The 23,351-nt window shown below is 48.0% G+C and overlaps 2 protein-coding genes across 3 annotated transcripts; one reads left to right on the forward strand and one right to left on the reverse strand.

Moving 5' to 3' along the window:
- Positions 1-3,166: 3,166 nt before the first annotated feature.
- Tacc3 (transforming acidic coiled-coil containing protein 3) lies at positions 3,167-18,253 on the reverse strand. The gene is given in 16 exon segments (XM_087909117.1): positions 3,167-3,371; positions 3,636-3,756; positions 3,844-3,950; positions 5,021-5,181; positions 5,845-5,888; positions 5,969-6,045; positions 6,697-6,798; positions 6,883-6,970; positions 7,742-7,845; positions 8,142-8,194; positions 9,142-9,811; positions 9,813-9,875; positions 10,426-10,507; positions 13,591-13,733; positions 13,869-14,031; positions 18,113-18,253. Coding segments are annotated over 15 exon segments (2,043 nt in total). The 5' UTR covers position 14,031; positions 18,113-18,253; the 3' UTR covers positions 3,167-3,305.
- Tmem129 (transmembrane protein 129, E3 ubiquitin ligase) lies at positions 18,135-22,842 on the forward strand. Of its 2 annotated transcripts, none has more exons than XM_048415309.3 (4): positions 18,135-18,339; positions 20,300-20,774; positions 21,213-21,372; positions 21,482-22,842. In XM_048415309.3, the coding sequence occupies exons 1-4, from the start codon at positions 18,135-18,137 to the stop codon at positions 21,728-21,730; spliced, it is 1,089 nt and encodes a 362-aa protein (XP_048271266.1). In that variant the 3' UTR covers positions 21,731-22,842. The 2 variants fall into 2 exon arrangements, with proteins under 2 accessions (XP_048271266.1, XP_048271267.1); XM_048415310.3 differs by lacking the exon at positions 18,135-18,339 and adding an exon at positions 18,399-19,233.
- Positions 22,843-23,351: the final 509 nt, after the last annotated feature.

A 23,351-nucleotide genomic window follows, 5' to 3' on the forward strand; every position in this document is an offset into this window, starting at 1 on the left:
CTTTCAGAAGGACTGAAGAGGCCAGGCAGACAGAGCCAGTGAGAAGGCCTCTCAAGGCATGTTTAACAGTACCCCAAGTAGCAGGAAAACTTTGCCACCATATGGCTGCCCTCCTTGTGGGTAGCTGGTCAGGTGAGAGAGGCGCCACCATGTCCTGCATATAGCTAGCCTTTCTCAGCTGGCGAGTGCCGTTTCTCTGGGCCTCAGCACCCTTGTCTGTGAAGTGAGCCTGGCAGGCTCTATCATGCTCAGCAATTAAGAACCCCCTAGATGTGTGTGTGGCAGGGGAGGGGAGGAGGGAAGGGAAACTGGTTGGTATGTAAAATAAATGTGAAAAAATGTTAATAATAATAATAAAAAGAGGCCAGGCAGTGGTGGCACATGCCTTTAATCCCAGCACTTGGGATTAAAGAAAACCAACAAAAATAAAGAACCCCTAGGTTAAAGTGTATTTGTCCCATCTTTATCTGTGTAGGGCTACTGTGGGATGGGTCTTTGACAAGAAGTGGCATGCTCCTACGAGACTAGTCAGGTCATGGATCTGGGAGAACATGGTAGTGAATTTCAGAGATTGGGCTGAGCATAGAGGTCCAAGATCCAGGGATTATCTGCCCCACAAAACTGGCCAGGTGTCTGTCCCAGGAATGCCTATCTAACTCTATTGGCCTTTTGCCTTAGCAAGACACTAGCCTCCAAATAAGTTCAACTTAGGTTTTCTGGGAGGCCCAGGCTACTGAGCTTCGGAGTCTGTTTTCCATAATGGCCCCCACTTATCTCTATAGTAACACACCCAGATTCTTGTGGCCCACAACTGGCTTTAACTCCTGGTTTCAGCCCCCAGCTGCAGATTAGCAGGCAGTCCCCACAGCAGGTCCTGGTTGAGGGATGCGTACTTCTGGAGTGGCTGACACTTTGGTCTGGGTCTCTCTCTGGGTGGGACCCACGTTCCATTTTGAGAGGAAACACTGCCTCAGGTTCAGCCACAGGCGTGGGCATATCCCTGTATACTGTATACTAGCCCTACAGCATGAGCCACAGGCATAGACATATCCCTGTATACTAGCCCTACAGCATGAGCCACAGGCGTAGGCATATCCCTGTATACTGTATACTAGCCCCTACAGCATGAGCAGTACTGAGTCTCAGTCGGACCTACACATGCAGATCTTCTTAGCTTACTTGATGGTTCTGGGGGCTGACTAGGTCACAGCTGTGTTTAGGACCAGAGGCTGAGTCAATGCCTGTTCAGAATTCCTGGGCTTTCTAAAGCTGAACACATGCTGTGTGCCCAGCCCCACTCCTGCACTACATAGGGGTCTGAGGCGCTAGCCTGGTTGCTGTTTGATTTAAAATGGTCTACTTTGGAGCCTGTCCTAGAACTCAGAGACCCACCTGCCTCTGCCTCCTGAGATTAAAGATGTGCACCACCACCACTGCCCCACTTTGTCCTGGTGTAGCATGACCCATAGCTTCCTTCATCTGCAGGGTAATGGAAAGCTAGAAACCAGTGGGAGCTGCTGCTGCTCTCTTGAGACAGCAATTCTTTTTCAGAGATGTCTGCTTGAGCTCCTTGCTCCATGGAATCTTGACTGTTTGCCTTAGCAGCCACAGACGTAGATGTTAGTGTATCTATACGCTTGTGCCACTTCAGGAGCGAACTCATCAAGCCCTGGCTGCTTAGCTTTTGTTTTTATTTATTTTTTAAATATTTATTTTTTATGTATACAATATTCTGTGTGTATGCCCACATGCCAGAAGAGGGCACCAGACCTCATTACAGATGGTTGTGAGCCACATGTGGTTGCTGGGAATTGAACTCAGGACCTTTGGAAGAGCAGGCAATGCTCTTAACCTCTGAGCCATTTCTCCAGCCCACTTTTGTTTTTATATAGAAACTTAGGTCTATTTGGCTTTTGTTCCCAAGGTCTCAAGGATAGGATGTGTGAGGTTTAGGTTTGAATAGGAATGGCCCGGTGGCACCTTATTAGGAGGTGTGGACTTGGAGGAAGTGTGTCACTGTGGAGGGCGTGAGATCTCATATGTTCAAGCTATGCCCAGTGTGGTACACAGTCTCCTGCCATCTGAGGATCAGGATGTAGAACTCCCAGCTCCTTCTTCAGCACCAGTCTGCCTGCATGCTGCCATGCTTCTCGCCATGTTTGATAAGCATGCTCAAGAGCTGTTTTCTCACAGCCAGGGAAACAGGATAGCTGGTAGGAATAGGTAATGGCTTTCTTTAGTGTTAGGCCAGAGCTGGGCTTGGAAGAGTCAGTTCTTCCAAGAGGTAACTTTCCATCTTGGAGGGAAACTTCTTAAGATACAGAATGTTCTAAAGGGAGGCAAAACATTCCATTCTTCAGGGAATCTCCAGGAAGTAAACAACTCAACAGCTTCAGGAAGTCTCTGAACTAACCTGATTCACTAGACCCCACATCCCTCCCCAGGATTCCATAACAGAGGTTCTCAACCTGGGAGTCAGATGACCCTTTCACAGCGGCCACCTAAGACCCTCGGAAAACAGTATTTACAATACAATTCATAATAGTAGCAAAAATTAGAATTATGAAGTAGCAACGAGGGCCGGAGAGATGGCTCAGAGGTTAAGAGCACACTGGCTCTTAACCAGAGGTCCTGAGTTCAATTCCCAGCAACCACATGGTGGCTCACAACCATCTGTAATGAGATCTGGTGCCCTCTTCTGACACACAGACATATACTGTACACATAATAAATAAATTCTTAAAAAATGTTTACATTTATTTATAAAAAAAAGTAGCAGGGGCTGGAGAGATGGCTCAGAGGTTAAGAGCATTGCCTGCTCTTCCAAAGGTCCTGAGTTCAATTCCCAGCAACCACATGGTGGCTCACAACCATCTGTAATGGGGTCTGGTGCCCTCTTCTGGCCTTCAGGCATAAACACAGACAGAATATTGTATACATAATAAATAAATAAATAAATATTTTAAAAAAAAAGTAGCAGCAATGAAAATAATTTTATGGTTTGGGATCACCACAATATGAGGAACTGTATTAAAGGGTTGCAACATTAGCAATGTTGAGAACCAATGTTATATAAGGACCGCAGAAAGATACTTTCAGACAAGCTGAACTACCTGGGAAAACAGAGGCAAGTGAGCTTGTTATAAACAACAGGACCTGGGTTGACTTCGAGTTTGAAATTAAGAAACTTTAGTCTTCAAAGTAATATAACTTAGGAATGAATAGGGGTTAAAGACCACACACAAAAGACAAATCAGACAGACAAAGAAATGGGCAGACAGAGGGTTGGTGATGGCTGGTTGCAGTCAGATCTTCTCCATCTTAGAGATGAGGTCATCACAGATCCTGGTCAGTTCATCATTTTCTTTAATCTGAAGGAGAAAAGATAAGGCTGGTTTCTGTAGGGTCTCAGAGGGAGTGGCAACTGGCTAGGAAGGTCCTACCCGTCTCAAGTAGGAAAGGAGACTAGAAAGGAAAAGGCTGGCCCTGGACTTCCTGAAAGAAATGGCCAGTAGGGATATAATTAAACAACAACAACAACAACAAACAAAAAACAAAACAAAACAAAAGATGATGGCCAGACAATCCTTGTATCAAAGTAAACTCCGGAGCAGGGACTGGAGTTTGTGCCCTACCTTCTGTTCCACAGTCTCCTCCAGTGAGTGGATTTGCATTTGTGCCTTTCTTAGGCTTGCCTGGAAAGCCAGTGCCTCTGCCTGGGCCTTGCTACGCACTTGGGCAATCTCCTCACTAGCCCTTTGACAGAAACAGACACACAAATTAGGCCTGACCCCGCAACAAGTTAGTTAGGCCTCTCTCCCAAGACGGGCATCTGGTACTCACAGCTTAAGCTTCTCTTCTGCATGGGCCTTCAGTGCTTGGTACCTCTGGCCCTCCTTTTCAATCTTCGCTATGTATTCCTCAACACATTTCTTCAGTGAGTCTTCATTCTTGAGAATGAGCAGACAGGAACATTAATGGTGCACTGTTCCATCAGAGCCAGGCCTATCCAGGCTGGGCATATAGGGAGTCCCAGGGGCAAGGGCAGACTTAAGGCTTTTGGGGATATTAGTGATACAGAACTTGGCATTTTCCCTTTAGAAAAACCTTCTTGATGTATGTTTACGTCTATACCACCTTCGAGGTGCAAACAGCTCCTGGGTCTGACCCCCAGAGTAGTACTTGGCATCAGTTCCTACTTAGGAGTGCAAGTCACACTGCACACGGCAGCAGCACAATCAGGTGGAATGTATGCAGCCTTGCTCCCTACTCACTCTTTGGGCCTCTCATACTCACAGCTGACTACTGAGGGTCATGTAGCAGGAGTTAGCTGGCTCCCAAAATGACTTGTTTCCTCCATAGACACTATGGGGAAAGTCCAGTTTGCCCATCACCTGACATTTTTGTTTGTTTTTTGAGACAGGGTTTCTCTGTGTAGTCCTGGCTGTCTTAGAACTCACTCTGTAGACCAGGCTAGTCTTGAACTCAAGAGATCTGCCTGCTTTTGCTTCCCGAGTGCTGGGATTAAAGGCCATGTGCCGCCACTGCCCTGGTTCAGTTTGCCTTTTCTTGCAAGGTTGTGTGTGTGTTGTGAGCATGCATGCATGTGGTGCTGCTGGAGATTGAGCCAAGGCCTCATGTATGCCAGGCATATTACCACTGAATGGGGGAAACCCCCAGTCTCCTCTGAGGCTCACAGATCTGGCTGTGCTTCTCCACCAGAACCTACTGGATACAGTTTGTCTTGTTGATAGGACATCAACTACTTTTTGTTGGCCTGGTGCCAGGATCAGGGACACTAACACAGCTCATGGCCCCACTCCTTTTGTTTTTGGTTTTTCAAGACAGAATTTCTTTATGTAGCAGTCCTGGCTGTCCTGGAACTTGCTTTGTAGACAGGCTGGCCTCGAACTCACAGAGATCCACCCGTCTCTGCCTTTCTAGTGCTGGGATTAAAAGCGTGGCCCCACTATTATGGGCTATGCCCTGTAAAACAAGGATCAAAGGGGATACAACGCACCTTCTGGTAGCCTTCAATCACATCTTTCTGCTTCTCAAACCTCTTGAAAAGGTCAGAGAAAGACTTTTCCATGGAGTTGAGGTCTGCAATAAGTTGGTCTCTCTCTTTTTGAACCTTTTTGATTTTGTCTTCTGCGAGTTCCTTCTGTTTCTCAGCCTCCTCTTAAAAAGTTAAATATTTGGGATTAGGAAGTAGCTACAACACTGGATGCCAGAAACGGCCCCCCCAAAAGGGGTGAGAGAGCAGCAGGAGATGGGGAGCCAGGAGCAGGATGCAGCAGGTATGGACACTACTACATGTCAAATAACACAACAGTCACCCTTCCCCCTTCATGTTCTCTGGGGTGTGACAGGTCTAGAATGTGTCTGCTTCTTCCATGTCAGCCTTATAAGGAGCTTGGCCCAGGACCTAGCAATGAGATGCTTAAGGAAATATGTTTAGCAAGACTGGAAGAAGCAAGTGCCAGTGTGGTGGACTTAGGGTTAATGCACTTTATGGGTTCCAGGGGGAAGGAGAACAGGAAGACCTGGCCTGGCCACTGTTGTCTTGGTAGATTCCTACCAGGACACCTGCATCTCCACTCTGATACTTGCAGTCATCTCTGGGGAGGGGAATGCACAACAGGGCATGGCGTGACAAGTTGCACGGTGTCTGTTTTTCACTAGAGCTCTGGCTGCCAGTTGTTCAGTGAACGTCAGTCACATGGGTACCTCCTCTCTTCATTGAACCTCACCCTCAGTGGCTCCAGAGCACAGGTTAGGAGAAGAAATGGGCAGTATATTATTACCTCAGAACACAAAGGGAGGGATGCAGCTGGCACTCACCCATTGATTTGTACACGATCTTCTCAAACCCATCCATGATCTTCCTATAGAAGGAGAGAAGATGAGTATCTGTGGCTCATCATGCAAGTGGAACTAGGTCACAGCATTGGTGCTGCAGTCTTACCCCATCTCCAAGTACTTCCTGTTGAGGTCCTCATACTTGCTTCTCAGCTCCAAGTTCTCCTGTTTTGTCGCATTCACCTAGAAGCCACATACCTGGGTTGGCAGGTGGACCACAATCACAAGTCTGTGGGGTGTCTTTCTTACTAGGGATTGTTTCCTTCACATCCAAGGTCTCTGGAGTCATGCCAGTGAGCTATGGGAATTTCATTCATAAAGCCAAGAAGTAGGGCTGCTGGCCATGTTCATGAAGGTGACCCTGCTGTGGTGGAACCCAGCAGGTACCCAGGGAGTATCTATCTCTCAGTGTGTTGGCCAGATAGCCACAAGGGGGCGCCACAACCACACTCCACTAGACTGTATACAGCAGGTACCACAGATCCAAATTCAGTGTGGAACCCTCAGGCCTGTCCTGGGGCTATTCATTGATTTCTGAGACACAGAAGCATGTAGGAAATTCCTGTAGGCAGCCTGTATCTGGTCAGAGTACAAACTGCACTTAGAATAACCTGTACCTAGCTCTCAGCTACTCCTCCAAAACAGTCTCCAATTTTTCTTCTTCTTTTTTTTTTTTTTTTTAAAGTTTTTTGAGACAGGGTTTCACTGTTTAGCTCTGGCTGTCCTGGAACTCACTTTGTAGACGAGGCTGGAAGAGATCCACCTGCCTCTGCTTCCCAAGTGCTGGAATTAAAGACATGCACCACCACCACCCAGCAATCAGCTTTTTCTTACCAGTGCGTCTAGGTCTTTCTGGCTGTATTGAAGCATATCTTCAATAGGCTCAGTCAGAAGGAGACCTCTAGGCTCAAGGACACACAAGGGTGGGCCTGGCACCTGTGGGGGTAAAACATAGGCCCTCAAGATCTCATTCATCTTTTGAGACCACAAAATTTGCTCCAATGATGATAAAGTGCTTACTGGAACATCCGGAGCTCCTGAGAAATCTAAGTCCACAAGCTTGCCTTCTATTGGATTTCCTGAGTCAGACTCATCTGCATCCTGTTCACTGAAACCAAACAGGCAGCTTTGCTGAGTATTGAGTAGGGCATAAAAGTCAGTTGTGCTGTCTTAACAAGCTTTGCATTTGGGTCTTACTCTAAAAACCAGCACACACAGGCTAGAAGGTAGCACTGGGCCTGGAGTTACTGGCTCATGTTCCCTTTCCCTGTCTGTCTACTCACTCTTCCTATGAGCCATGACTCATTTCTCATAGCAAGCTGTGCAGACATGGTAGATACCTTACTGGGATGTCTTCAGAGCACATAAGGTGAATACCTAGTAAGAAGTGGCAAATCTTTTCTTTGGTTTCAAGGGTCTTGTGTTAGATTTAGCAGGTAATTCTCAATATGATTTTGATTACATTTTTTTTCCAAAGTAGCAGACACTAGCTTGAATTTTTCCCATAAATGCCAGACTTGGAGGCCCTATGGCTTCTGTCACAACCATTATAGTACAAGCTGTCATAGGTGATTCATGAAAGAACAGGCATGACTGTGGAATGAGAATTCCACTCATAAAAACAAACACTACCTGACCTGGCCCACTCTGGTACCCTATTATGTATTGCTTGTGTCTCCTAGATGGCCTGTGTGAAGAAAGCATGGGAGAACTCCTTATTAAAAAACATGGATTATCTGATACATGTCCTGTTTGTCCGCCCCCATTACTTATTCTAGTTCAGTTAGCCCTTCTCTAGAATTTTTGAATCAGTTATTATACTTAGTAACAGCCACTAGTTTGCCTAGCTTGTGTGAACATCTTCAAAGGAGGGACATACCTATTTGTTACTGGGATCACTGGCATTGGCCGCTGAGGGCTTTCTCTCAGGAGGGGATCAAATTTCAAGTACAAAGACTGCTTCCTCCAGGCTGACTCCTTAAACTGAGAGGAGAAGAGAGAGAACACAAACAATCATCAAGATTCACCATTGCTTTAACAGACACAACCCCAGGAGCCAGCAAAGGGGGCTAGGAGACCACAACACACCCTCATGGGTCCAGGATTATTTGGGAGTGAGGGAGACACATGGGTTAGGACTATGTTAGTTTCTAGGTTAGTTTCATGTGACCAGAAACTATACAGGAACTGCAGGATGCTCCAGGCATCAAGCGTAAATGGCCTCAGCTGACTGGGTCACAGGTTTCAGTTGGGGCTGCCATCAAGTGCTAAGCACCTACCGAGGACGTCCCAAACTGCTCCAGGTAATCTACTTCAGCGCCGGTACCTAGAACTGAGACAGTAAATAATGGTAGTCATTTCCCTCAAGTACTGCAGGTACTGAGGGCTGTGCACCCGAGTACTCAACAGAGTACTCACTCTTCTTTTTTTGGCGGGGTGAGATGGGGGAGGTTCCAAGACAGGTTTCTCTGTATAACAGCTCTGGCTATCCTGGAACTTGCTCTGTAAAGCAGACTGGTCTGTCTCTGCCTCCTGAATGTTGGAATTAGAGGCATTGCCACTACCACCTTGTGAATTTTTTTTTAAAATTAACTTTATGTGTATGTGTTTGCTTGCGTGAGCTATGGAAATATCATGCATAAAGAAGCCTGTGGAGAAAACCAAAAGAAAAACAAAACAAGACAATTCAGTAAAAATGCCAGGCAGTGGTGATGCATGCCTTTAATCCCAGCACTCTGAGAGTTTGAGGCCAGCCTGGTCTACAGAGTGAGTTCCAGGACATCCAAGGCTACAGAGAACCTTGTCTGGAAAAATCAAAAGTAAACAAACAAAAAGAATCCTGTGGAGGTCAGAAGAGGACACTAGACTCCCTGGAACTAGAGTTTCAGGTGGTCATGAGCTACCATGAACCTCTATAAGAAAAGTAGTAAGTGTTCTTTTGTTTCGTTTTTGTTTTTGTTTTTTGAGGCAGGGCTTCTGTGTAGCACTGGCTGTCTTGGAACTTTCTCTATAGACCAGGATGGCCTTGAACTCACAGAACTCTGCCTGCCTCTGCCTCCTGAGTGCTAGGACTAAAGGTGCTGTGATCACTGCCTGGCTGGTCCGTAGTGTTATCACAGCAATACTAACCCTAAGGCAACATCCTATCTTTTGAAGGAACAAAAGTTAGCATGTGAACTAGTCAGAGAAACAACCTGTGGAATAACTACCTGCAAACTGCAGGAATGTTAAACTGCAGGATTTAAGGGAAACTGATGATGACACCTTAGGGTTGCATACCTTCTGCTGGGTCTCTGAAGCTCTCTTCCTTTAGGTCCAAGATAGGCTCTGGTCCCTGATGAGAAGGTTCCAGAACTGGCTCAGCAGGAGGGACTACCAGCTCACTGTCCAAGATAGGCTCTGCTCCCTGATGAGAAGGCTCCAGAACTGGTTCAGCAGGAGGGACCACCAGCTCACTGTCCAAGATAGGCTCTGGTCCCTGATGAGAAGGCTCCAGAACTGGTTCCGCAGGAAGCACCAACAGTTTGCCATCCATGGTAGGTTCTGATTCCTGATGAGAAGGCTCCAGAACTGGTTCAGCAGGAGGGACCACCAGCTCACTGTCCAAGATAGGCTCTGGTCCCTGATAAGAAGGCTCCAGAACTGGTTCCGCAGGAAGCACCAACAGTTTGCCATCCATGGTAGGTTCTGATTCCTGATGAGAAGGCTCCAGAACTGGTTCAGCAGGAGGGACCACCAGCTCACTGTCCAAGATAGGCTCTGGTCCCTGATGAGAAGGCTCCAGAACTGGCTCAACAGGAGGGGCCACCAGCTCACTGTCCAAGATAGGCTCTGGTCCCTGATGAGAAGGCTCCAGAACTGGCTCAATAGGAGGGACCACCAGCTCACTGTCCAAGATAGGCTCTGGTCCCTGATGAGAAGGCTCCAGAACTGGCTCAACAGGAGGGGGGTACCAATTCACTGTCCAGAAAACTTGTGGAAGCTGAAGTGTTTGAAGAATTCAAGATCCCCACCTAGAGGGAAAGTCAGCATCACCTTGTACAGTGCGGTCCTGAGTGGGAGACTTTGCCTTACTCAATCTCCTTATAATAAACCCAGATGGGGAGACAGCTCTAGGGGAGGAAAATAGTAGTGTTGTATCCCACCCTGTCACCAGAAGATTGCTGGTGGCTTCTCTGCCATGATATATATTTTTTTTTAATTTAAAGATTTATTTATTTATTATGTATACAGTGTTCTGTCTGTATGTGTGCCTACAGGCCAAAAGAGGGTACCAGGTCTTATTATAGATGATTGTGAGCTACCATGTGGTTGCTGGGAATTGAACTCAGGACCTCTGAGTCATCTCTCCAGCCCCTTTTTCTTTGAGACAAGGTCTCACTCTGTATACCTGGCTGTCCTAGAGACTGTATAGACTAGGCTGGCCTAGAACTCAGAGTTCTGCCTGCCTCTGCCTCTCAAGTGCGAGGTTTAAAAGCATGTGTCACACCTTGATGCCCTGTTATTTTTTTCTACACAGTATGTAACAATGGTGATAGCATCTATCTGTGCACACATACATACCTGGACCTCACCTTCTGCTTTTAGGATCTCGGCTGCCAACTGAACCACAGGTGTATCATCCGCTGGGGCTAACGGCAGCTGACTGGAAGAGACAGAGTTATCAGAGCTGGGTCTTCCTCATGTTCCTTATTCTGGCATTAAATTATTACTTACGTCCCTCTTATGCTGGTTCACTTGAGAAGCTGCTTATGCTAAAAGATACATGAAAGTAATGAGGTTTCTCTGAAGGTAATAGACTGGCTACCAATCAGCTTCCACCTGAATGGTAGCCCATGCTTTTTCTTTTTTCTTTTTTTTTTTTTTTTTTTTGTGGAGAGATGGTCTTACCACATAGACAAGAGGAGTCTGGTTCAAACTCTTGACCTGACTTCCTCAGCTACAGTGCTAGGGTTAGAGGTGAACTACCTGCACTGCTTGTTAGTTACGCTGTAATGTGCTGTTGTGCTTCCAGGAAGACAACTGTGGAGCACCTCTCCCATGGTCTTGTGAAAGGAAGCTGTTCCGCTTCAGCTTCAGATAAACCTGAAACTTGTTTGTCTTGAGACTATGAAAGGAGTAGTATGGTGGCTACATAAAGAAGTAGCATCAGGGATGGAGAGACGGTTCAGTGGTTAAGAGTATTGACTGCTCTTCCAGAGGACATAGGTTCAATTCCTGGCACCCACATGGCAGCTCACACCTGTCTGTAACTCCAGTTCCAGGGCTTCTGATCCCCTCACACAGATATACATGCAGGCAAAACACAAATGTACATTTAGAAAAAAAAAAAAAACCTATAAAAAAGAAGTGGCGTCTTTGGACCTATGCCCCAGATTACACACACCATGAAGCTGCTCCTGACATGGCAATGTTCCCCTTTCCTACTGGCTTGGAGAGTTCTCCACTTTGTAGGTCCAACACTTAGCTGCTCAGTCACAGGCAAGGCCAACCTGTTCTTGGGACTTCGTGGGAGCTTAGCCTTTTTGTCATTAGACTTGGAGTCATCCAATTTTTCCCAGTTAAGGTGGTTAGAGCCCCAGAAAGCAGGCTGGGGACATTCATCCCTCTCTCTGGTCCCATCATCTCTTTCTTCTGCTTCTTTGGGGGCCTGCTCCTGGCTGAACTCTGATTTCTTCAGGAGAAGTTGGAGACCAGGTCTCTCTGCCAATCTCCTTGGTGAAGACACCTTTGTGTTGGTGGTATCATCCGAGAAGTCAAATTCTAGCCGTATGGAGTCATGACTTGAATGGATGACCATTTGGCCAGTGGCCTCTTCTTGAGGACTTGGGTCTGTGGCCCCATCTGCCTAAGAGTGCCACTGGGACTGAGTTCTTAGAACTAGATGAACACAAATGGAAAGGGTCTGGGTGCATGCTGCTGGCTCAAGGCTGCCTACAATCCTGGGGCAGACTGAGGCCATATAAATCAGGTCTGGAGTGTTCTGCTTAGCTTTACTAACTAAACTGTTCTGTGCTAAATAAACTCCTACTTAAACTGCCTATGTCTCTCTTGATTGAATCCATTCTTTCATAAGGTAAGAACCGAAAGACTGCCACACCACCTCATAGCTCGGGACCTTGGCCATACTAGAAGATAATCCCCTATATATCAAATACCTAGCTGATCACTCTGGTCGTTACCCCACCCTCTCAAATGAGCTCCATGAGCTACCACCTGGGTATCGTGCTGTCCTTAGTGTGCAGACTCAGTAGAGTAGCTTAAATTAATGAATGGCTGATGCGGGAGAATTGTCTGTATTCTGTCCATCATATTTTAATAAAACGCTGATTGGCCAGGCAGGAAGTATAGGCGGGTCAACCAGACAGAAGTAGAGGCGGGACAATGAGAATAGAATAAGGCTACTGAGGAGGAAGGTCCCTCAGCCACTCCTGCACAGACCATCGAAGAGGCAACAACATGTGAGCTGACAGCTGAGAAAGGTACGGAGCCATGTGGCTAACATAGATAATGATAATGGATTAATATAAGTTACAAGGACTAATAAGAAGCCAATCAGTTTATAACCTTATGGAGTCCTGTGTGTGATTTTCTTGTGGCTTGCCGGTTGTGGGGTACTGGGCGGGACAGATACCCCAACAAGCCGGCCCTCATGTTACACAGAGACCTCTCCTGCCCTGGATAAAATGTGTCCTTGGTACCAGATTGGCGAAGTGCTAGTTCCAAGGCCCTCCTTTCTCCGCAAAGCCTTAGTAGCTGCTTGTCATTTTAATAGGATCCCTGCCAGGAAAATGCCTAATGCACCTATGGATGAAGCTTCTCCCCATCCTTTCAGTCACATCTGTTCTTACTAGTTTCTCTTTTGTGGATATTTACGTGCTGATATGTGGATGTGTGTGCACATTGTGCATGTGTGGTGTATGTACACGTATACATATGTACATATGTGTGCCTAAGCAGCCATGATGTATCTTTCTCAACCATTCTCCACTTTATATCTTGGAGGTCACTGATTTGGCTAGAAAGTCCCAAAGATTCTCCTATGTCCACCTCACTAGGGCTAGAATTAAAGGTGTATAGTTCTAGGCTTTTTTTTTTTGAAGATTTATTTATTTATCTATATATTTTATGTACATGAATCCTGTCTTCACATACACCAGAAAAGGGCATCGAATCTCATTACAGATGGTTGTGGTTGCTGGGAATTGAACCCAGTACCTCTAGAAGAGTAGCTAGTGCTCCTAACCACTGAGCCATCTCTCCAGCCCATGTTTTGTATTTTAAAAATGTAGGTACTGAGGATTGAACTCAGGCCCTCATGCTTGTGTAGCAAACAGTACCAAGGGAGTCATCTTGCGAGCTTCGATTAGTTGATCATACAGTAATTTCTCTGCCTATGAGCTCTATCTGCTTTCTCCAAGTGTTGAGTGCGGGAGGGAAGTGCTGATTTCAAGTAGAAGGGAGACATGAGCAGAATACCATAGGAAGGAAACTATAATCTTTCCTGGAAATGAGATTTAGTCAGTCCATCTAGTTTTAGAAAAAGAGATTCCAGCATGGAATGAAAACAGTCCAGCCATCTGATGATTGGCTGTCCACTAACTATGTCAGATTCTGCACTTAGGGCCCTGATCAGAGAAAAGAAAGTCCACTATGACAGGATTGAAGGCTTTTGCAAGAACCCCAGAGAGGATGGACTCGCAGGACATCAATGGCATCAACACTTACTTCTCTTCCTGTAAGCAGACACATTGATTGATTTCTAATTCAACAGCGCCATCCAGAGTAAAAGAAGTCTCGAGTTTGTTGGTCACATTAGGACTTAAGATCCTGCGCGTCTGTGGATCCCGAAGAGGTGTCTGAAAAGTCACCTAGTGAAAAGTTGAGGAGAGTGTACATGTTTCATGATACAAGCCCTCCCATGCAAGCCAAGGTGCTCCAGCTTCCAGTGCTCAGAAAGCCAACCCCAAAGTACCTGAAGTACTTACATTACACTCCCCATTTACCTTGGCAACTTTAGCCTGGTTCTTGGGTGGCACATTTTCTTTCTGTGACAGACGAAGAACAGAGGATCTTCCGGTAAGTTCCGGTTGTGAAAAGAGGAAGTCACAGCTTTCTGAACTTTTTTCACTGGGGACATTTTCGTCATTTAAGATATGCAGACTCATTCTGACAAAGAAAAAAAAAAGTTTGTTTATTTTTGGTATTTTGAGGCAGAGTTACTCTGTGTAACAATCCTGGCTGTTCTGGAACTAGCCCTTGTAGACCAGACTGGCCTCAAACTCACTGAGATCCGCCTGTTTCTGCCCCCCAAGTGCTGGGAATAAAGGTGTGCACCACCATGGCCTGGCCAAACAGAATGTATTTTAGTCATTAGGAAATCAATGATGCTGCAGTACATGTACAGAAATGCCCCATAAATACATCAGGGAGGTACCCCTTCCTGAAGAGGTAAAGCTAGACCCTTCACAGGTACAGTTAGTACTTCAAGTAGGTGTCACCTGCCAGAGAAAGCCTCAGAGTCCCTTGTATTGTATCAGGTATACTGCTACCTCCTGAGTCAATTGCTATAATGGAGTTCAGGTTGAGAAAGAAAGAGAACCAGGTGTTCAGAATGACTTCCATTAACGTATTACACTGTAGGGCAAGAGCTAGGGGATGTAATCCTGGCTTTAAGAAAACCAAAGAAGCCAAGCAGTAGTGGTGTGCGCGTTTAATCCCAATACTTGGGAAGCGGAGGTAGAGGCAGGGGAGTATAGGTTCTTGTGGGTGAGACCCTGGGAGCTCTCTGGTTGAAGAGTGAGGAGGGATACTGGGGAGGGAGGTCATCACAAAGATAAGTTGCTGCTGACTCTGCTTTAGGAGCCCATGAGAAAAGATGGGAGGGGGAAAGGACAGAACCAGAGGTTCCTGGAGCCAAAGAGAGGTAGTCTAGGTTGCTCAGCAAGGTGCACAGGACATGGGGTAAGGAGAAACGAAATCAAGAGCAATGTTTAGGATTTTTGGTCTGAAAAACTGGTTATTAGAAAACATGGGTCAACATAAAGCCAGTCACACTGAACCTTATAGAAGAGAAAGTTGGAAGTACACTTGAACGCATTGGCACAGGGAACCACTTCTTAAATATGACCCCAGCAGCACAGACACTGAGAGAAACAACTAATAAATGGGACCTCCTGAAGCTGAAAAGCTTCTGTAAAGCAAAGGACATGGTAAACAAGACAAAACGACAGCCTACAGAATGGGAAAAGATCTTCACTAACCCCACATCAGACAGAGGTCTGATCTCCAAAATATACAAAGAACTCAAGAAATTGGACCCCAAAAGATCACATAATCCAATAAAAAAAAATGGAGTACCGACCTAAACAGAGAACTCTCAACAGAGGAATCTAAAATGGCTGAAAGACACTTAAGGAAATGTTCAACATCCTTAGTAATCAGAGAAATGAAAATCAAAACAACTCTGAGATTCCATCTAACACCTGTAAGAATGGCCAAGATCAAAAACACTGATGACAACTTATGCTGGAGAGGTTGTGGGGAAAAGGGATCATTTCTGCATTGCTGGTGGGAATGCAAGTTGGTACAACCCCTTTGGATGTCAGTGTGGCAATTTCTCAGAAAATTAGGAAACAACCTTCCTCAAGACCCAGTAATACCACTTTTGGGTACATATCCAAAGGATGCTCAATCATGCCACAAGGACATGTGCTCAACTATGTTCATAGCAGCTTTGTTTGTCATAAGCAGAACCTGGAAACAACCTAAATGCCCCTTTTGACCGAAGAATGGATAAGGAAAATGTGGTACATTTACACAATGGAGTACTACACAGCAGAAAAGAAAATAACGACAGCTTTACTTTTGCAGGAAAATGGATGGAACTAGAAAACATTTTGAGTGAGTTAACCCAGACACAGAAAGACAATTATCACATGGACTCACTCATAGGTGGTTTTTAAACATAAAGCAAAGAAAGCCAGCCTACAAACCACAATCCCAGAGAACTTAGACAACAATGCAGACACTAAGAGAGACTTACATAGATATAATGTATATGGGAAGGAGAAAATACAAAAAGACAAGATCTCCTGAGTAAATTGGGAGCATGGGGATCTTGGGGGAGGTTTGAAGGGGAGAGGGGAAAGGCAGGGAGTGGAGCAGAGAAAAATGTAGAGCTCAATAAATATCAATAAAAAATGTAAAAAAAAATGTTGAGTGCTACCACACCCAAATTTAGTAATATTTTTAAAGCTTGACAGTATCAAGTAACAGGAAGGTTAAGTCCTGTGTCCTGGTCAAAAAAAAAAAAAAAAGCATAGGGAAAGGGCAGTGGAATGGCTGTGGGATTCAAACATAGGCCTTTGGGCTGTATGGCCTTAGCTGAAGTCTTTCCGGTAAGAAGGTGGAGAATTGCCGGTACAGTTTTTTGCTTAGGATAGGATTTTTGTGGGTTTGTTTTTTTTGGGTGTGTGTGTGTAAAGACGAGGCCAAAGGTTGACATGAGGTGTTTTCTTCAATTGCTCTCTACCGTACCGGATTCTCTAACTGAACCTGGAGTTCACTGATTCAGCAAAATTATCTGTCTAGCCAGTAAGCTCCAGAGATCTTCCAGTCGGCCTGCCCAGTGCTAGGATTACAGGCAAGTACAGCCATGCCACACAATTTTTAGGTGGGTGCTGAGGACCTGAACGCAGGTCCTCATGCTTGTTTGACAAGCATGTTACTGGCTGAGTCATATTCCCAGTCCCTGGAGGGAGCTCTTGGTACAAAGCTTGACAAGTCAGGATTGGGTTCTGCTGTCTTCTTAGTGAAGGAGTAATTGTGGAGTGGGAGAGGGAGCATATGACTCGAAGGCACTGGCCCAGGACAGTCCCGGGGACAGGGTGTTCAGAACGACAGACAATAGACAGAAGGTTTTGCGGAAATCAAGTGGAAGAAAGAGACCTGGGGAGATGTCCTGGCTCCGAGACGCAAGTCTCACACATGACACACTCGACAAGAACAGGAACCTAAGGAGATAAATATTATGCAGGGCCTCTTTGGAGGACGTCAGTTGGGTCAGACCGAAATTACTGGCAGGCCGGCCAGCACGGTCCAGCCGGGAATGCAGCCCGCAGGCATCAGTCCGCCTAGGAAGCTTGAGGAATCCGTTAGCCCAGAAAAGAGGGCTGGGTGAGCCAGGGGTGGGCCCTCAACAACAACAAATTGAGAGAGAGAGAGAGAGAGAGAGAGAGAGAGAGAGAGAGAGAGAGAGAGAGAGAGAGAGAGAGAGAAGCTGCGGACGAAAGCCACAACCCAGCCAGTAGGAATCCCGATCCGCGGGGCTGATCCCCACCCCTCGCCCGCGGGACGTGGGAAGTCGCCCTTTACCTGCCTACTGCTGAGGGCCCGCGCCGACGCCCACAGCAAGGGAGGAGCGGCGTCCCCGCTCCACGCTAGGAAACCGAGCTGGAGAAGCCGAGGTGAAAGAATTCCAACCGGCTCTACTCTCGCAGTCCGAGACCGACGGCCGCTGAATGAGCCCGCCCCAGATTCAAATACCGAGAGTTGGCGTTCCGCGGCCAATCAGCGCGCGGCAGAACCAGACCGCCAAAGCCGCGGGCGGCCAATATCAGGCTTTCCTGGTCCCGCCCTTCACGCGCAGGCAGTTCCGCTTCCGGGACTGAGGGCACAGTGGGAGTGTCGGGGCGCGTGGGAAGCACAGGTTAGCACAGCAGGCCAAGTCGGCTAGTCGGTAGCCGGACATTGTGGTGTTCACCATCGCCCCGACAGTCTTAGGCTCGGACGCGAACGCGGTCAGACAGCAGTTCGCCCTGGCTTGGCTTTTCTCAGCCATTAAATAGAACCAGCTGCAGTGTCTTCTCCGAGCTGCTCGTAAGGGAGAGGATGCATCCATGCGGGGGGGGGGTCTCTGGGTGGCTCACGATTTGTGGGTCGGCACGGGGTTCCGAGGGTCTCCCCAGAGTGCCCGGGGAGGCCTAACGAGACTGTCTCCCAGAGTGGTCTTCGCGTCACCTGATGGGGAGACTGTCCGCTGTCCCCTACAGGACCCCGCGGGCAGACTAAGGCGGGACTCCATCTCCTAGAATGCATTGCGGGCCCCTTGACAGGCGTGTCTTAGTCTCCCAGAATGCCCCTCGGGCGGCCTGACTCGAACTCCGTCTCCCAGAGTGCCTCGCGGGAGACTTTGCGGTGGCGGCGACAACCTACCAACTGTCCGGAACTGGACGCCCCTGTCTCTTACCGGCGCGGTGAGCGGCGTCGCGATGGACAGCCCAGAGGTGACCTTCACTCTGGCCTATCTGGTCTTCGCCGTGTGCTTCGTGTTCACGCCCAACGAGTTCTACTCGGCCGGGCTCACGGTGCAGAACCTGTTGTCGGGCTGGCTGGGCAGCGAGGACGCCGCTTTCGTGCCCTACCACCTTCGTCGCACTTCCGCCACGCTACTGTGTCACTCACTGCTGCCGCTGGGTGAGCCTCCTGGGCGCGGGCCAGTGGTTGGCGCTTAGCCGGGCACTCCGAGAGTGAGGAGGTTCCCTGCCGGAAGCGGCACTGATGCCAGTCAACGGAGGTGCAAGCGATTAGGTCCCTGCAGCCCAGGCTATAAGCTGAGCGCTCTTCCCTGTTGGGAGGCGACGGCCCAGGCGCTGGTCTGCGAGTGATGCTCGGGCAGGGCCGGACCCCCGTCTTTTACGTTGCTGTGAATGGAGTGCAGAATCATTCGGCGTGTTTGCCATGTTGGGCGGTTTCTAGGAAAGGGCTCCTGTTGACCCCTTACAACTGGAGTCGGAGGGCAGCCAGGGGAAGGTGGGCGTGGCGAGAGCGGGCAGAAGTGGAGACGGTCAAGGCTGGGAACACTGGTTGCAGTCATCTTTGCCAGTCTAGTGGGACCTCTGAGAGGCCCATCTGTCAGCTGTTTGGAGGAAGCGTTAGGGGAACTTCTGGGATAGAGCAGGGATTGGAGGCTAGGAACCAGATGAAGGAAACCTCTGGAGTATACAGGGACACGGAAAGGCAGGTCTGGGAGAACTGATGTCTGATGGCCTGACATATTTGTGGCTCTGGGCTCAGGAATGATTGGTGTGAGGATACAGCAGTCTGGGCTCCAGGGAGGTGGAGGTAGGTGTGGTAATAGAAGCACTCAGGCTGGTTTTGAGAGGAAGGTGCGTTAGGTTACCCCATTGGAGAACTGGAGTTGGAGCTGGCATGGCCGGGTAGTTGTTTGGCTTGAGAACCTAGTGCCCTGTAAGGCAGATACAGAAGGTGGGGCTCTGAGGCAGGACCCCTGACCAAGGACTGTACCGTGGATTTTTGGACGCCTCCCAGCTATGCTCATCTCATGCCCCAACAAGGATCCCGATGTTGGTAAGCACAAGTCACCCATGGTAGTTATATTGAGAACAGGCAGACAGTGAAGCTGGCTTTTGTTGCTATATAACCATAACAAGTTAGTTTGACATGTAGTGAGGTGACTAAGAGTAAACATTTACTGTTGGTTATGGCGGATTGGAGCCTGCCCATACAGAACCTTACCATCTGCTTTATAATTCTTTTCGATGTTTGAGTTGTTCCCTGTTGGGCCAACAGGACCCTAAAACTGGTTCCTTTGTTCTTACAAATGCCCTATCATTGAGTACTTGCTTTCTTTTTTCTTTTTTTTTTTTTGCTTACTTTCTTGTACACTGTCCCAGCTCTGAAATGGGCTATGTTGGATCTGCCTCCTCAGAGGATGCAAAATTAAGAGACCAAGATGTAGGCCAAAGAACTGCCTTAGATAGGCCTGTAGTCAGTTCTACGCAGTCATGTGTTTCCTTTGGTTTTTATTTATTGTGTGTGTGTGTGAGGGGGTTTTCTGCAGACTCAGTTTCTCTGTGTAATAACTCTGGCTGTCCTGGAACTCTCTTTGTAGACCACACTAACCTCGAACTCACAGTCCTTTTTTCTAGGACTTTTGTTTTTGTTTTTTCGAGATAGAGTTTCTTTGTGTAGCTCTGGCTGTTCTAGAACCAGCACTTTAGACCAGGCTGGCCTCAAACTCACAGAGATCCACGTGCCACTGCCTCCCAAGTATTTGGATTAAAGGCGCGTGCCCCTACTGCCCAGCAACTTTGATTTTTTTTTCTTCCTACTTGGCTGTTTCTGTGAAATCGTAGTAGTAGATTGCACACATGTTCCTCTAGAATGTGGTGTCACTGCTGTGACTAAGGCTGAGGCAGGCCAGTTGTGGAGGTGCAGGAGTCAGGGCGATATGTTCTGGAAGCTAACCAAGCTCTAGGTTCCAGGGCAAGACTCAGGGCTGGCGATAAAAAAGAGATAGCCCCTCTCTTCCCCCAAGCACAGAGCTAACACTGTGGTCTTCAGATGGGTCACCACGGGAGGAAGGTAGCACCCCACAGCCTGGGCTTGCCCTGAGATGTCTTTTCTTCTGCAGGCTACTACATGGGCATGTGCTTTGCAGCTTCAGAAAAGCAGCTCTACTCCCCTGGTCAGGCCTCAGAGGCCTGGCAGCTCTTCCTTCTGCTGGCCGTGACCCTTCCCCTTGTCTCCTGTACCCTGATCTACTACTGGTCCTGGGACAAGTGGACCCGACACCCTCTGGCCCAAACCCTGGCCCTTTATGCCCTTCCACAGTCAGGTTGGCAAGCGGTTGCCTCTTCCATCAACACGGAATTCCGGCGGATTGACAAGTTTGCTACTGGGGCACCTGGTGCTAGAGTGATTGTGACAGACACATGGGTAATGAAGGTGACAACATACCGTGTGCATGTGGCTCAGCAACAGGATGTTCACTTGACTGTGACAGAGTCTCGGCAGCATGATCTCTCACCAGACTCAAACCTACCTGTGCAGCTTCTTACCATACGTGTGGCCAGCACCAGCCCTGCTATGCAGCCCTTTGATATTCGGTAAGTGCGTGGTGGTTCTGGATGGCACAAGATTTTCACTGTCTGCTATTCATGAACCTCTTATGTGGTGCTGAGGGTGGGGCAGGACTGAGATACTCCAGGGTCTGTATGACTTCAGTCAGTTGAACCCTTTAGATCCGTCTTCCTTCAAGACCCCTCTTGCCTTCAGTGTTCTCTTTGCTGTTCCTTCTGCCTATCATCGAGCTGTCCCTCCAGCTTCTTAAGATCACCTAGAAATGAAGATTGGTGGTACCTCAGCTCCAGGTTCTTCCTATCCTCTATTGGGGATGAGGAGACTCTGCCTCCAGGGCCATCTTTAGTGGCTACTTCACTGAGGTGGTTGCTTTCCCTGGCCTTGCCTATTTTTGGTTCTGGGTGGTTTTAGGTTGTGGATCCAAGGGCAGATTGGCTCAGCTCATCAAGCCATGCCTCTTCCAGGCTGAACTCAGCAGAATATGGCGAACTATGTGAGAAGCTCCACGCACCAATCCGAAGTGCAGCCAATGTGGTTATCCGCCAGAGTCTAGGTGACCTCTTCCTAGAAACATTTGCCTCCCTGGTGGAGATCAACCCAGCCTATTCAGTGCCCAGCAACCAGGTGGGGACTGGCCCAAGTGGGAAAGTGTGTGTGGGGGTACCCCTCCTTTCTCCTAGAACCATCTTGTAGGCCTTTTTGTAACCCCTTTTATTCAACTACTTCTCTGTAGGAACTTGAGGCCTGTATAGGCTGCATGCAGACACGGGCCAGTGTGAAGCTGGTGAAGACTTGCCAGGAGCCAGCAGTGGGCGAGTGCCAGCAGTGTTATTGCCGTCCCATGTGGTGTCTCACTTGCATGGGCAAGTGGTTTGCCAGCCGCCAGGATCCCCAGCGCCCTGACACTTGGCTGGCCAGCCGTGTGCCCTGCCCTACTTGCCGTGCCCGCTTCTGCATCCTGGATGTGTGTTGTATACGCTGACCTATTCTGTGTCTCCACTAGCCACTTATGAGGAGCAGCTAAAGCTCCTTGACCTTGGCAAAAGGTTCTAGTCAAAGCACACATGTATCTACAGCCACTCTCTGCCTTGAGTCTGTGGTAGGTTGAGGATTTTGATTTAGAAGTTCTCATGGAAATGTCCTATCCCATACCTTCAGCACCTTCTTGCCCTACTTACCTCCAGGTGGGGCTGATATTTCACATAGATTGCTCCAAAGTCCCAAGATGTTGGAATTTGACCCAGAGTTTTCATTTGGTCGGTTTGCCTTAATTCTATCACAGATCATATCTGCCCCTCAGAACCCTGAGAATTATAAGCCAGACCTACATCTGTCCCAGAGCCTATGATGTTGGGTAGATGTTGACAGTTGAGAGGGTTACCAGTGGTGCCACTCCATTGCGAAGTCCTTTTCTGCAGCCAGCCGAGGGGAGGCAGGAGCAACAACCTAGGGCTAGGCCAGTTACTCATGAGGGTTGCATATGCTTTAGAGGGCCCACAATGCTTTTGGTGTCTTCTCTTGCTTCTGTAGTCCAGGGGAGGCCAAGATCTCATACTCCTGGCCCTAGGAAAGAACTGAAAAGCCACAACAGTATCCAGAAAGAAACCCACCAGGGATGTAGTACAGGGTTAGCTAGAGCCCTTGTGGTTTGCTTGGATCAGGAGAGGGTGGGTACCTCAGTGGTCATGGTTCTGATGGATGTACCATTCACTTATCTATAGTGCAGGTGGGAGGGGGAGAGGGTGCCCTTTACTCTACACCTCTGACACAAGAAGCTGCAGGAGGGAGAACTTTCCTTCAGCTTGTGGCCCTGAAGCTCCTACATTTGGCTGCTTCAAGCAGTAGTGACAGACCAAACTAGCCCCTTACCCAGTCAACACTGCACCTAACTTGAGGGATTTGCTAGCAGAGCAAGCACAGTTCTGCCTGTCCTGAAGCATGGCCAGGAGTCATCCAGTTTCAAGGGCCACCTAACAGGGGCCAAATGGTTTGAAGTTATTTTATTTTTTAACCACAGAGAAGTTAATTTTATAATGATAAATGTAAATGTCGCAAAATGACACAGTATTTAATAAAGTGTTACTTTCCAAGTGATGTACTTTATTTTATTTACCTGGTAGTAAAACCAAACTTTTGCAACATTTGGGGTAGTGGCTGGGGGATGTTGGGAAAGTGAGATGAGCATGGCTGTAGACCAGAAAGCCGCACTAGAAATTAGTGTCAGTGTTTATAGTGCGTTCGGAAAGGGAAACAGGGCTAGCATTCCAGACTCAGTGGTTGGGCACGCTGCCCTTCAATGACTACATAGTTTGCCGTTCCCGTTCCAATCCACCCTCTTTCGCGCTGCTCTAGGCCAGGTCCACCCTTAAGGTAGAGTCGCGGCTGCCTACACTCATCTGCGACTAGGATAGTGGGGTCTGCAGGGGCTTGACCCTCGTGCTGGTGACTCAAGCAGAGAAGGCGGCACCAGAGTCCGGGCAGATAGCCTTGGAGGGGAAAAAGGTCACTGAGTGTGCTGGCTACCAAGGGAGCTTTCGCACGCCTTGCCTTCATAGTTAAGGGTTTAAATTACAAGAGGGCGCCCCGGGAGTATTGTGGAGGCG

The sequence above is a fragment of the Myodes glareolus genome, chromosome 8 (assembly GCF_982192425.1).
Source record: "Myodes glareolus chromosome 8, mMyoGla1.1, whole genome shotgun sequence".
NCBI classification, from domain to species: Eukaryota; Metazoa; Chordata; class Mammalia; order Rodentia; family Cricetidae; genus Myodes; species Myodes glareolus.

Coding starts and splice junctions, on each gene's coding strand:
- Tmem129 (XM_048415309.3), top strand. CDS start 18,135: ATGGACAGCCCAGAGGTGACCTTCACTCTGGCCTATCTGGTCTTCGCC. Junction 18,340..20,299: donor TCACTCACTGCTGCCGCTGG/GTGAGCCTCCTG, acceptor TTTCTTCTGCAG/GCTACTACATGGGCATGTGC. Junction 21,373..21,481: donor ATTCAGTGCCCAGCAACCAG/GTGGGGACTGGC, acceptor ACTTCTCTGTAG/GAACTTGAGGCCTGTATAGG.